At 34.8% G+C, this 13000-nt stretch overlaps 1 protein-coding gene across 1 annotated transcript; it reads left to right on the top strand.

Moving 5' to 3' along the window:
- The first annotated feature begins 1942 nt into the window (after positions 1 to 1942).
- On the top strand, positions 1943 to 10335 carry LOC129899411 (uncharacterized). Its single transcript, XM_055974372.1, has 7 exons — positions 1943 to 2429; positions 2781 to 3546; positions 3802 to 4081; positions 7547 to 7654; positions 7761 to 8039; positions 8348 to 8491; positions 9693 to 10335. Exons 1-7 carry the CDS (start codon positions 2174 to 2176, stop codon positions 9867 to 9869), a joined length of 2010 nt encoding a protein of 669 aa, XP_055830347.1. The 5' UTR covers positions 1943 to 2173; the 3' UTR covers positions 9870 to 10335.
- Positions 10336 to 13000: the final 2665 nt, after the last annotated feature.

Below are 13000 nucleotides of genomic sequence, written 5' to 3'. Positions count from 1 at the left end.
CTCTCAAGAATAATATCTAGTAGAACTAGCATGTTTAGGTTTTTTGTTTGTGTAAATACAAGAGTTTATAAAAGTATATAGTAGCCAGTGAAAATGAATGCTTTGAGGTAAACAAAAATGACTCCTAACTAATTTTTGTAAAATGTTAAATGATTGTGATTGAACTGTGAAAATCACTTGTTAGGATCTTTATAGGACATTCTACGTATTGACTTTCGATTAAATGCTAGCTAGAACATGACTTATTTGATTGGTGCTCAATAGTGTAACGCATGTGCCATGTGTGTGGGTTGAATTACCTAGTTCGAATAATGCATATGTAACTTAGAACTTGCTTGGTTAGTCGCACTGACATAATTGGATAGCTTGATTAGGGCAGGATCATAGGTTGTTGTTAAAATTAAGTTAGCCTAAAAATCACCAACCAAATAAAATTGTACCCTTTGAACCAAATATTTGAACCTGAAAAAGACCTTTTCTTTATAATAACATAGTTCACCTTTCCTGTCTGACTATAGACCAATATATTAGCCTAGTCCCTCCTAGGACAATGTACACCTCAACTCAAGCTAAAGGACTAAGTTGAGAGTGGCTACTAAAGAGAAAAGTGGAAAAGTTGGGGTATGAAAACAAATCATGGTGAGAGGAAAAAGAAAAGCATTTGGTTGTGGCCTCTAAGGAAATGAAAGAAAAAGTGTAAATCATTAAGAAAATTCAAAGTGCAATGATAAAAACACGTAGAAAAAGAAAAAAAACAAAAGCGGAAACTACACCCAGGCATAAATAATGAAAGAAAAAGGGGATGACACTAGATTGGTGTTTAAAAAGAAGTAGCTAATTCAAAGTAGTGTTATGGAGGGGCATAATAGTCATTTTAATCCTAAATATATCCTACTCGAGCCAGATCCTACGTTACAACCAAAGAAAGCCCTAAAGTGATCCTAAAAGAGTTATTCGAAGGTTTAAGTGTAGAAAATAAGGGCAAGTCTATGGTTTGTACATATGCATTGATTGAACTTCATTTGTGAGTGTGAATGATTTTGATTCGCTCTCTGTTGTGCTTATATATATCGTGTGAGAGATTTCTTTGTGGTGAGGGCACTATGATTATGTTGTATAGTTTCTATATTGGCCGATACATTGTTGTTTTCATTGGTTTGGTTGCTTGTGAGTAGTGTTATATCATAAATCAGTCCTTGTGAGTTAGTTAGACTATTAGTGTACTACATAGTTGAGTTGGTTGAAAGAAAGGGTTATGGTTTTGTGTGTTGTGCTTCTATATATCTTCTTATAGTCGTTTGTGTTTGTGCATAGTGTTGTGTCATTGCTTGAGGACTAACAATGGATCTATGTTGAGGGTGTTAATGTGTCTATCACGACCTAAGATAGGTCCTATGTGTGACACGGCGATTAATATTCCCCAAGAAACCCCAACCAAGCCATCTTAGATTGTATTGAATTTAGCAAAAAACAACTCTTTCTAAATAATAAAAATTGTAGGCTAATTTATTTAAATAAATTTACTAGTACAAATATAAAACATAAAATTAAGAAAACAAAAAAAAAAAAAAAAACATTTGAGGGGTAGTTTACTTTTATCTTTACATAAATTAATTCCACCATATTAAATCCTATGCATTACTAATACCACCAAATAAAAGATATTTTTAATACATTCTATAATATCATGTAGGGTGTATAATAAATTCTTTAAAACAAATACATGATTTTGTTATACATATGTCTAAAATTTCTAACAAATATAATATTAAATAATATTATATATAATACATGGACTACCCTACCAAACGACCCCCAAGTGTTAGCTTGTCTTCTCCAATTCATAAGACTATTCCTCGAGTATAAAATTTAAACTACAAATGGGAAGGAAAAAAAAAGGGAGAAATATTTTTTTCTCTGGCAGGACCCCACTTCCAACAGCCACCTTATAATTGTCAAAGTTGGTAAGATATCTTTGGTTTCCTTATGCTGCCGTTAGCTTCAGTTTTACAGCAGACAAACAAAAAGAAAAGCAAAGGAAAGAAAAGCAGAAAGTCATGACTCTCTTTCTATAACATAACATGCAAAACCCAACTCAGAATTCCCACTTTTGAGCCTCTTTCACTCCACTCCCATGAACCCACCTCTTCTCCACTAGTAGACTTTTTCTTCTATGGCTGTTTCTGACATTAAACAAGTACTGGAATTCTTGAAGAATAATGGCTTCTCAGAATCTGAATCAGCTCTTATGGAGGATATGATGGAGAAATCCGAATTGGGTTCTTTGGATTATGAAAGATTCTTATTCCCTATGGTTCCCCCACCTCCTCCTCTCAACCTCATTTCTACTAAGAATCATTCCAACTCTGTTTCTTCTGACGACGAATTTGTCAGCTTGGCTTCTTCTGCTACCGATTTCTGCTCCTCTGGTAACACAACCATTTCTGTATTATGATGGATCCTTCCTTTAATTCTAATTCTCTTTCTGGAAATTTCTTTTTACTCACTTACCTAATTCAGAGTTTAGTAGTAATTGTGACAATTGTAAGCACTATTTAGAATGGAATGTTGTCATTTATTCCCTAATTTCTAGTACTTGCTCTTGACAAAATCTTGGCTAATGATTTTATGATTCTGGTACCCAAATAATGTGACTCAAGCAAGAACTGATCATCTTGTGTTATTTTCCTTGTGGTCAACACTTTGTGATTCTTCCCTTTCCTTTTTGTCTCTTCTGCGTATTTTTCCTATTTAGGTTTATCCTCTTGTCTCTGGTGCAGAATTTACAAATCCATATGGAATTCGTACTACGGCCGCTCCCACTTCTCAATCATCATCTGATAGATTATCTCAATTTGGTACTGCAAGAGATTATCATGATTTTGATATGCAAAATGACCTCTTCTGGTACCGGGAGAAAGATGAAGATTTTCCCATGCCACCTTACTTTGGAAACTCGGATGGTATGGGGGACCCTAGTGAGGACAAGTTTGTCATGTCCGAAAGATACAGCGCCAATTGGGAGTGTAAATCACAAGGATGGCCGATAGCCACAGTGCACTATGGACAATTAGATGAAGGCTTGAAAGATTATAATCATTTGGATAAACAAAAGCACCTTGAAGGGAAAGGTGAATTTAGCTGTTCATCCCCACTTTGTGCTTGCTGCAAGGGGCCAAAAGGGATTTACAGTGACGACATGGATATAACCTTAGCTGGGGCTAACTATTTTCAGTATGAACAAACTGGAGAGACGAAAACTGAAGTTGGAATCAACTATTTCATTGAAACAAGTTGCAATACTGACTGGATTGGAGATCTTAAAGGTACCCTTGACCTTCAACCTAAGGCTGTTGAGAAAGATTACCACTCATATGTGCACAGAGACTATGAACCAAAAGATGATAGGCTGGAGGCTCTGGAAGGCAATGAACTCGATGAGGCAGCAGATGAAGAGGGAGGTGCTACTTCAGATGAGCTTTTGATGTTTGAAGGAGAAAATGAGTTTGAAGTATTTAATCTGAGAATTATACACAGGAAAAACAGGTTTGTTTTCATGTCAATACCTCATAAGCTCAAGTCCAATATTGATGAGTGCCTGAAAACAAAATCTGCCTATTTATAGGGATTGAGCAATGTTTGATTAATAATACATGTTCGACTGGCATATCATATCAAGATCTCATTCCATCATTTCCACTGGGCACTAAAGTTGTTCTAACATTTAATGAGATATTGAGCTTGTTTCTTGCCTGTTCATTTGTAGCAAACAGTTGTACTCAGTTGTTATGCCATCCACAGGACTGGGTTTGAGGAGAGCAAGGACCTGCCTATTGTTCTAAATAGTATTATCGCCGGTAGATACTATGTAACAGAATACCTTGGTTCAGCTGCATTCAGCAAAGTCATTCAGGCTCATGATATGCACACTGGAGTAGACGTTTGTTTGAAGATAATAAAGAATGACAAGGACTTCTTTGATCAGAGTTTGGATGAGATAAAGCTTCTCAAGTTTGTGAACAAGAATGATCCTTGTGACGAGCACCATATACTGCGCTTATATGATTACTTCTATCATCAGGTATGCTTGAGAAAACGTATGTTCTTCCGAGCCCTTTGATTTGAATCAAGGCTTATAAAGAACTAAAAATCAATCCTCCAACCTCTAAATGAACAAGACATGAAGCATTCAGAAGTTACCATTTTTCTGTTTTTGATACAAGGGAGATGTGCATAGAAAGGACAAATATAAAGTTATCGACCAATCTAAACATCTAGTAGAGATTTTGGTGGAACCTCACGGGCATAGTTGTCTCGAGAGATCTCTTGCCATCATGGAATTTATGTTGTTAGCACTAATAGCTATCTCAAAATTTTCAACTCAAACTTGCTGGCTACAAAATGATATGTAACGATTGTGCTTGTTCTTTTAAGTAAGAATAATGTCTGTTTGGTGTTTAGCTTGGACCTGCTCTGGTACTTGCTGGTATGTAAAGTATACTATTAATATCATATAATCTAAAGGGAAAAGGCTCAAATATGCAATCGAACTTTGAGAAAAGGCTCGTTTATGCCATCCGTTAAAAGTTTGGCCTCATCTATGCAATTGCCGTTTGAGAAAAGGCTCATCCATGCCATAATCTTTTAACTCGAGTTTTGCAAAACCACCAAACAACTTTTAACACTTTTCTATTGGAGTTTTGAATCAAATATACTTTTTTGCTTCTTCTTCTCATGAAGAACATTAAGAACTCCAAATTTTCAACTTCTTCAATTTTTCACTAAATCACCTCAAATTTCAATGGTGGCATCCCTCCGAGCTAGATATCAAAATCCAATATCTTTTGAGCTCGAATTCAACCTAACTCAATAAGACACACTTAAAAAATTTTCAAAGTTTTAAAACTTTAACCTCCTTTAATGGTGGAATTTTTGCCACAACTCCAAATTACTTGTAATTTTGAACACAGACTCAAAAAACACTATGTTAAAGTTCACTATGTATATGTTCAAAATTTCAAGTGATTTGGAGTTGTGGAGAAAATTCTACCATTAAAGGAGGTTAAAGTTTCGAAATTTTGAAGAAATTTTAAGTGTGTCTTGTTGGGTTAGGTTGAATTTGAGCTTAAAAGATATTGAATTTTGATATCTTGCTCGGAAGGATGCTACTATTGAAATTTGATGTGATTTCGTGAAAAATTGAAGAAGTTGATAATTTGGAGTTCTTGGTGTTCTTCGTGTGTTTTTGGTCTTCTTGAAGAAGAAGAAGCAAAAAGAGTATATTTGATTCAAAACTCCAATAGAAAAGTGTTAAAAGTTGTTTGAGTGGTTTTGCAAAAAAGGAGTTGAAAAATAATGGCATAGATGAGCCTTTTCTCAAACGGCAATGACATAAATGAGCCAAACTTTTAACGGATGACATAAATGAGCGTTTCCTCAAAGTTCGATGGCATATTTGAGCCTTATCCCTAATCTAAAAAGGTTTGTCAGAGATGTTTCCACTGGTTGCTTAAAATAATTAACTCATTTGTGAAATCAACAAAGAGTTGTATTTTTCCTGATTATGTTGACAGGTCAACATTGTAAACTATATACTCCCTATGTCCAATTTATGTGACTTTTTAGTCTGTTCCAAAAAGAATGAACTCTTTCTAAATTTGAAAATGATTTAACCTAAAATCAAACGGAGGGTAGCTAAAAGCTCGTAATTGCACTACTTGTCCTTATGTTGTTACCCAAGGTTGAAGTTTCGACCTTATGCTTTTTGCTTCTTTTTTTTTTGACTCGGAGTCCCTCAATATTGATGACCTTTCAATAACTTCTCAGTTAATAACTTTTCGCAATATTGCTTTACAAATTGCTCTATTAATATGTACTGTATAGGAAAGAAGAAAGGGAATAATTTGGTTTTCCTTAAGAAATAATGGAAAATGTACTGTATAGGAAAGAAGAAAGGGAGTAATTTGGTTTTCCTTAAGAAATAATGGTGAAGGAAAAAGATGTCAGTAAAAAAACAATGAGATAAACCAAAAAGCTTCCTAAGAGTGGCTGCTTTGTTTTACATGCTAGCCACGAAAGCTTGTCATGCAATCTGCTACTCCCTGACCTTCTCTCTTTTGTTTTTGCAGTTAGCTCTTTTTGTCATGGCCTTGTAAAAAAAATGTTTGTGTTTTCCCTTCCTCTATTCAATCTTTTAAAATAGGAAATGGAATGGTGGTCCTCTCAATAAAAAATTAGCAAAATTCTAAGGAAGGTCATACGTGTTGATTACTGGAGATTCAAAGTTTAATGTGATTAAAGATATCGTATAAGGCAAAATCTATCAATGTATGTGTGTGTATGTACTGTTTTATAAGGCTAAAATTCTAAAACTGCAAACACTGGTAGAATATAAACACTGAAGTTTTGATTTAATCAAGATTGGCTATATGATGACTCAATTTGCAAGGTATAAACTTAGCAAGGACATGGTCCCATTCCCACAATAGATGGTAGAAGACTTGAAGATCAAACATTGTACTTGGTTGAGCCCTGATCCTGGTACCACTTTGGTTCAATCAAGAATAATATAACTCCAAACACAATAAGTTACAAGTTTTGGTGGGACTTTGAAATTATTTGATATTTTTTGGATTGAAATGATAAGTTCCTGCATTAACTAGAAAACAGTTGTTACAGCACAACTGGTCTGTTCTCCTACACGTCCCCAGAGATTATGACTCACTTTATTACCTGCATTCATCAATTAACTATGCCTCAACCCCTAGTCAGTTACATGAATCCTCTATATGCTTTCCACTCTATTTAGGTCTTGTTCATTCTAATACTAACTGATTTGACTTTTAAGATGATCTAGGTGTTCTCTTATCTCATGCTTATCCTTAACTGTTTAATCCAAACTAGTTAAGTTGGTATAGTGCTTATGAATCCTCTGATTCCACTAATAATTGTATATTAACTCGGGAGATCTTTGGTCTTTTGAATTAACTTCCCTTCACTTGATTTTAGGCCAATCTCATTTAATTTAACACCTTCAGTCATCATATTGTCACACCTTGGTCCTGTGCAACATCTGAAGGTCTACGTGGTCATGGGCTATGGCCTGACCACTTCACACAAACCTTCTTTCTTTTTATCTTTTAAGTGTGTTATTGGACTCTCTATTAGAAATGGATCATTTCTTGTCTTGTCCAATTATGTATGACCGTATATCCATCTCTAACATTCACATTTTCTACTGCAGTCATCTTGAGTGGGTATGTTGGGAATTAGAATCATAACATTCTCAGTCATAAAGCATTGTTCTTTTATTTATAACCTTAAAAAAAATGTTGAAATGCCAAATATAGTTTGCAATACCAGTTTCTTGAATCGTATCTAGCTTATACATCATTGGTATCTTATCAATTATTGCTTAATCTCTTGTAGTGTTATTCGTTTTGGAACTTCTGTTATTGGTTAAGTCTGGCAGTTAAAAGATATTGATTGGGATCTGATCCTCCATATCTATTAACTGTACTCTTTTATTTGCTTTGATAACATGCAGGAACACCTCTTTATTGTTTGTGAACTTCTCCGTGCAAATTTATATGAATTTCAGAAATACAACCGAGAATCTGATCTAGAGCCTTATTTTACAATGAGCAGGCTGCAGGTCTGTTTGTTCTAGTAAATTAAAATTGGCAGCGAAACCACAAAATATATCTAAGTAAAAGGAAAGGTGTAAAATGTAATTGTGTTGGTTATTTGTTCCTTAACAGACCATAACTCGACAGTGCTTGGAGGCACTAGTGTTTTTGCATAATTTGGGGATCATCCACTGTGATCTGAAGCCTGAAAATATTCTCATCAAAAGTTATCGAAGATGTGAGATAAAAGTTATTGATCTTGGAAGCAGTTGCTTTCAGTCAGACAGCTTGTCCTTATATGTACAGTCTCGTTCCTATAGAGCTCCTGAAGTAATCTTAGGCCTCCCTTATGACGCAAAAATTGATCTTTGGTCTCTTGGCTGCATCTTGGGAGAGCTGTGCTCTGGAGAGGTATGCTCCTACTTTTCCTTGATTTATGTATATCCATTGGTATGGTTGTTTTTTTTTTTATGTAACCTTTCCTTTTTGTTTTATTTTACTTTATTACTTGGTATGTTTCAAATTGCCAATAGTATCGTATTCCTCTTCCTGATTTATCTCGTTCTCTGTTTGTTTGTTTGCTTTTTTGTTTTTTTTTTTGGGGGGGGGGGCGGGGGTAGGGGGGGTGTTGGTGCTTAAAACAAGGTAAGAGGTTCATTGGCATATGTTTCGCAGGCAACTTATACGCAAACACTCTAAACATCCGTATTGTTTGGTAGGTGCTTTTTCCAAATGAAGCAGTTGTTATGTTGCTTGCACGTGTGATTGGAATGCTTGGTCCTGTAGACGTGGACATGTTAGAAAGAGGACAGGAGACACAAAAATATTTCACAAAGGATTATGACCTTTATCATATAAATGAGGTTTGCCTCTTAGTTCATCATTTTAATTCTTTCAAGACTTTGTATTATTAACAAATTTAGAAATTTTTGTGCTGGTATTCACATGAAAGTTTAGTCTTGGGCTCTTGGCATGCTTTCATCTCTTATTCTCTTTGTCCCATTTTCTTTCTCTTAATTTTGTTTTATACCGTGACTTTCCCCATTCTCCACCAAGTAAAAATTCTTCGTGTTCATTATTTGCAAACTTGAATCCTTATTTCCTTGAGTTATACTGAAGCTACTCTTTATCTTTTACCTTACTAGAAAGTAACCTTGAGTCTTTTTGCTTAATTCTTGTAAATCATCAAAGCAATTTTCAACTTAGAGCAGTTAAACTAAGACGGCAAAAGTGGTAGGAAGTGCATGGATCATCCCGCTACCTTTTTGATGAACTGTGAGAACTGGTTTGCCCATTTAAATAAAAAAAAAACCTTTTCTGCCTGCGTGTGTTGCCTTTTTGATGGGCTTTTCTTTCTCTGAACGTGTTCTTGAATATTTTTGCTTGACAAGGAGCTCTTTTTATGACATATATGTGTAAATTCTATCTTAATAACAATTATCTCATTGTCATATCACAGAAGATTAAGATTATTGATAGAAAATTTGCTATATGTGAGATTCCTTGGAAGACCTTTAAAGCCTCAGCTAAGCTAGAAACATCTCCTGAGCTGATTGGCCTTTATTTAAAATTATAAAAAAGAAAAAAACTAGCTAGATTTTGCCTCAACTACTGCTCTTATAAATTTATATAATTAATTCAGAAAGTGAATGTGAGTATCCAATTTCAACTTACTTCACGCAAATCATGTTCATTTACTTGCAGTTGCAATATCCAAATCTTAAAGAACTGCTAAAATCCATCTTCTAACTGAATACGCTTGGTACATTAGCTACCTCAAGTAGTCACCTAATCTAGTAATAATAACACACCATCATATCCCTATGATACTGGGGTTCAGTTTGCGGAGGGATTGCAGGGAGCAGTAATTCCCCAATTTAAATTTTGTTTTTAAATGTTCAAAATACTTTAAAAATGTGAAGCCTTTTAAAGGTAAATGCTTTCTGACTATATGTTTAAATAAAGATTACTTCGCTTCCTTTTCCGTGTAAGTTTCTCACTTAGTGTAGCTCCCGTTTGCAACAATTGTCCAACTTCTGACTTATGTTTGGATTTCTGAAATAGGATACTAGTCTACTGGAATACATCATCCCCGAGGAAACATCATTGGAGCATCAGCTGTCAGTTACTGATCCATTGTTCCTTGATTTTGTCAGAAAGTTGCTTGAGATAAATCCTCAAAAACGCCCTACGGCAAAAGAGGCCCTAGATCACCCTTGGATTTCCCACTGGTACGAGTAGAATCCAAGTTAACTTGTTTTTGGTAATGTTTGTTCACGTTTCATGGTATATCGCCAGCTCGAAGCTGTTCTTGGGGAACAAAGGTTTCCTGAGAGAGCAAAGATTCGTTCTTTGTTGCGGATACTGACTTAATGGGTACATAGTTGTCAAATTCTCTGTTGTGTATACCAATTGTTGATTTTCATTACTGATGCTTTCTTGTAGATATTATAGGGGAAAACTGTTTTGTTTTGGCTTTGGAGGATAAACCAGTCTCCCTATGCAGTTTTGAGTCTTGTGAGATATGAATATACTCTTGACGTGTATTCATGATTTTTTATTTTTAGGTAAATAATAAAAAGAATCTCTTGGTTATGTTTGTTGATAAAAGATACTTCTGTGAGTTTGCAGTTGATGCTTTAGGACTGTGTGATGTCTTTAAAGGAAAAATTCCATGTCATATTTAAGAATTGTATTGTGTATTTTATGGTTATAGGGTCAAACATGTTGGCTTCCATGGATTGTCAAATCATAGGCCTGTAAAATGACCAGTTATTTTTATGACCTCAGATGGCAGGTCATCTCTGAGCTTGGCCTTTTCCTTTTCTAACTAATGAGCTAAACACGAACCTATATCAAATTGATCTCTATTCACCACCAAGGAATGAGGCGGGTGAATGTGGTGGGATGGACTGGACTCCTCCTGTCCCCCTCAATAGAGGTTTCTGATTCAAGTGCTGCGAATGAAAAATTGCTGATAGGGAGCACTTTTCTCTTCAATGGATCTTAGCAACACCTATTTGAATTAATTGGGCCAATGTGTTCCTCAATACTAAATGGCTAAACTAAAAAATCAGTCTATATTTGTGAAAATCAGAAGTGTAAATTCAATTAATCACAAAAAACACTCTTCTCTTCTCCGCCCACCTATTGCATTAGCATCTACCTCTCAATTTTCTACCCTTATTCATCCAAAAAGCTCCAGAAAAAACCATTCCTCACTCCCACTTTGACCTCGGCCTCTCTATCTCCCCCTGCAATGAACTATGTCAAGGTTCAAGTTGATCGCATGTCAGACCTGCCAAAATTTGTCAAAATGGAGATTAAGAATAAATATATTGAAGAGATACATATCGAAAGAGGGAAAATTCACTATGATGTAAGCAGAATGTTACACCTGAACTGTGGAAGGAGGTTGTGGACCCTGAAAATAAAGAAGTCTCAAAATTGACTGAGACACAGCCAAGGAGAAGATACCCCCTCCCCCCGCCCTCACAATAGAGAAGAAACCCAAGAAGTTCATTAAAAGTTCATTAACATAACATTGTAGGGAACTCAGTCCAAAGGAACAATAAATATGATGCTCTACTGAGGAAGAGATCAACACAAACGTGCAAGAGTGGGAGTCACTGATATTGATAAAACTAGAGAAACATTACAACATAACATGGACACAGTTAGCAACACGCAGACACAGAATAAAGTTGAGGCATTAACCTCTGCGAATTAAAACATATGTAGGATCAAGAGCATTGCCCGTTTCTCACTCATCACTTGAATAATATCAACGGGATATGAACATATCAAAATTCACTCTGAAAAAGAAATTTAAGACATATCAAAACATACCATAGGCTTGCCAATAGTGTATTACTAAGTCAATTAAAGCATAGAACTGTAAAATCACATGGACTTTTCTAGGTTGTAATGTCAGGGACGGATAGGAATCATTTGGTTACAAATAGTGACTACTCTTCTGTGTGCATTTAAGACATTGACAAGATCAATAAGCTCTTCCTTCTAAATTCACCCTACTTTTAACTTTCTATGATACTTTCCCCTTTTTCACTTTCCTTGAGATATTTCTCTTTTCTTCGCTACTTAGTTGCTACAAAGATGCTTCACTCTTCAATTTTTTTTCTCACACTTCTCAACTTTTTATAGTCAATTCATTAAAAAAAATCATCTCTCATCCTTTATTCACACCATGCATATATTTCATAATTTGGGCACTATTCTCTATCTCTTCTTTATCACATAAATTTATGTAGTCTTACTTCTCAAAGTTTATTCACCTCTTTTAAACTTCAAATCTTTCAAACTTGACTTTTCCAAAAAATGCTTGTATACAAGAGAAGTAGGGAATAAAACCCCCTCAATTAACAGTAAAACATAGCAATAATTCATGAATTTGAGACTAATGAGTTGATAGAATACTAACTCATCAGTTATGCATTATAAAGTCCTATTCTTTTAGAGTTGTATTCTAGATAGTACATGAGTCTACCTACACATAGGGTGTGTTTGGTATGAAGAAAAATATTTCTGGAAAATGGTTTCTCATTGTTGGTTGGCTTAAAGGTTTTAAAAAATATTTTCCAAATCAACTTATTTTCCTTAAATTTAAGAAAAATGATTTCTCTCCAAAAACTAAGGAAAACAATTTCCCAAACTCTCCTCTAACATCAAATTACAATGTTTTTTTCTTACCTCACCACTACCTCACCCCCCTCCCCTCAACAAAAAAAATTAAAAATTAGTTTTTTGAAAAATATTTCAAATTTGAAAAATTTATCTTTTTTTCCCGACCCCCTAACAGCCCCCCTTACCCCCCCCCCCCACACAAATTAAAGATTATTTTTGAAAAAATATTTCAAATTTTTATTTTTTTTATGCCACCTCCTACCCCGATCCCCCACCAGTCCCCTTTATCCCAACAAAAAAGTTTAAAAAATTATTTTTGAAAAATATTTTAAATTTTAAAATTTTTATTTTTATTACTCCACCCCATACCACAACCCCCTACTACCCCCCCCCCCCTCCACACACAAAAAAAAATTAAAAAGATTTTTGAATTTTTTTTTAAAATTTTCATTTTTACCCCACTCCTTACCCCGACCCCCCACCTCCCATCCCAAAAAAAAAATTAAAAAATTATTTTTGAAAAATATTTTAAATTTTAAAATTTTCATTATTTTTACCTCACCCTTACCAGTCCCCCTCCTAAAAAAAGAAATTAAAAATTATTTTTGAAAAATATTTTAAATTTTTGATAATATTATTTTTTATCCCATCCCATCCCTACCCCCCTCCAACCATCTCCCTTCCCTCTCCCAATTTGTTTTTAAAAACTAGTTTTTAAAAAATCAAAT

The sequence above is a fragment of the Solanum dulcamara genome, chromosome 8 (genome assembly GCF_947179165.1).
Source record: "Solanum dulcamara chromosome 8, daSolDulc1.2, whole genome shotgun sequence".
NCBI lineage: Eukaryota > Viridiplantae > Streptophyta > Magnoliopsida > Solanales > Solanaceae > Solanum > Solanum dulcamara.
The sequence above is the reverse complement of the archived record's forward strand: the minus strand, read 5'-3'. Positions and strand labels throughout refer to the sequence as shown.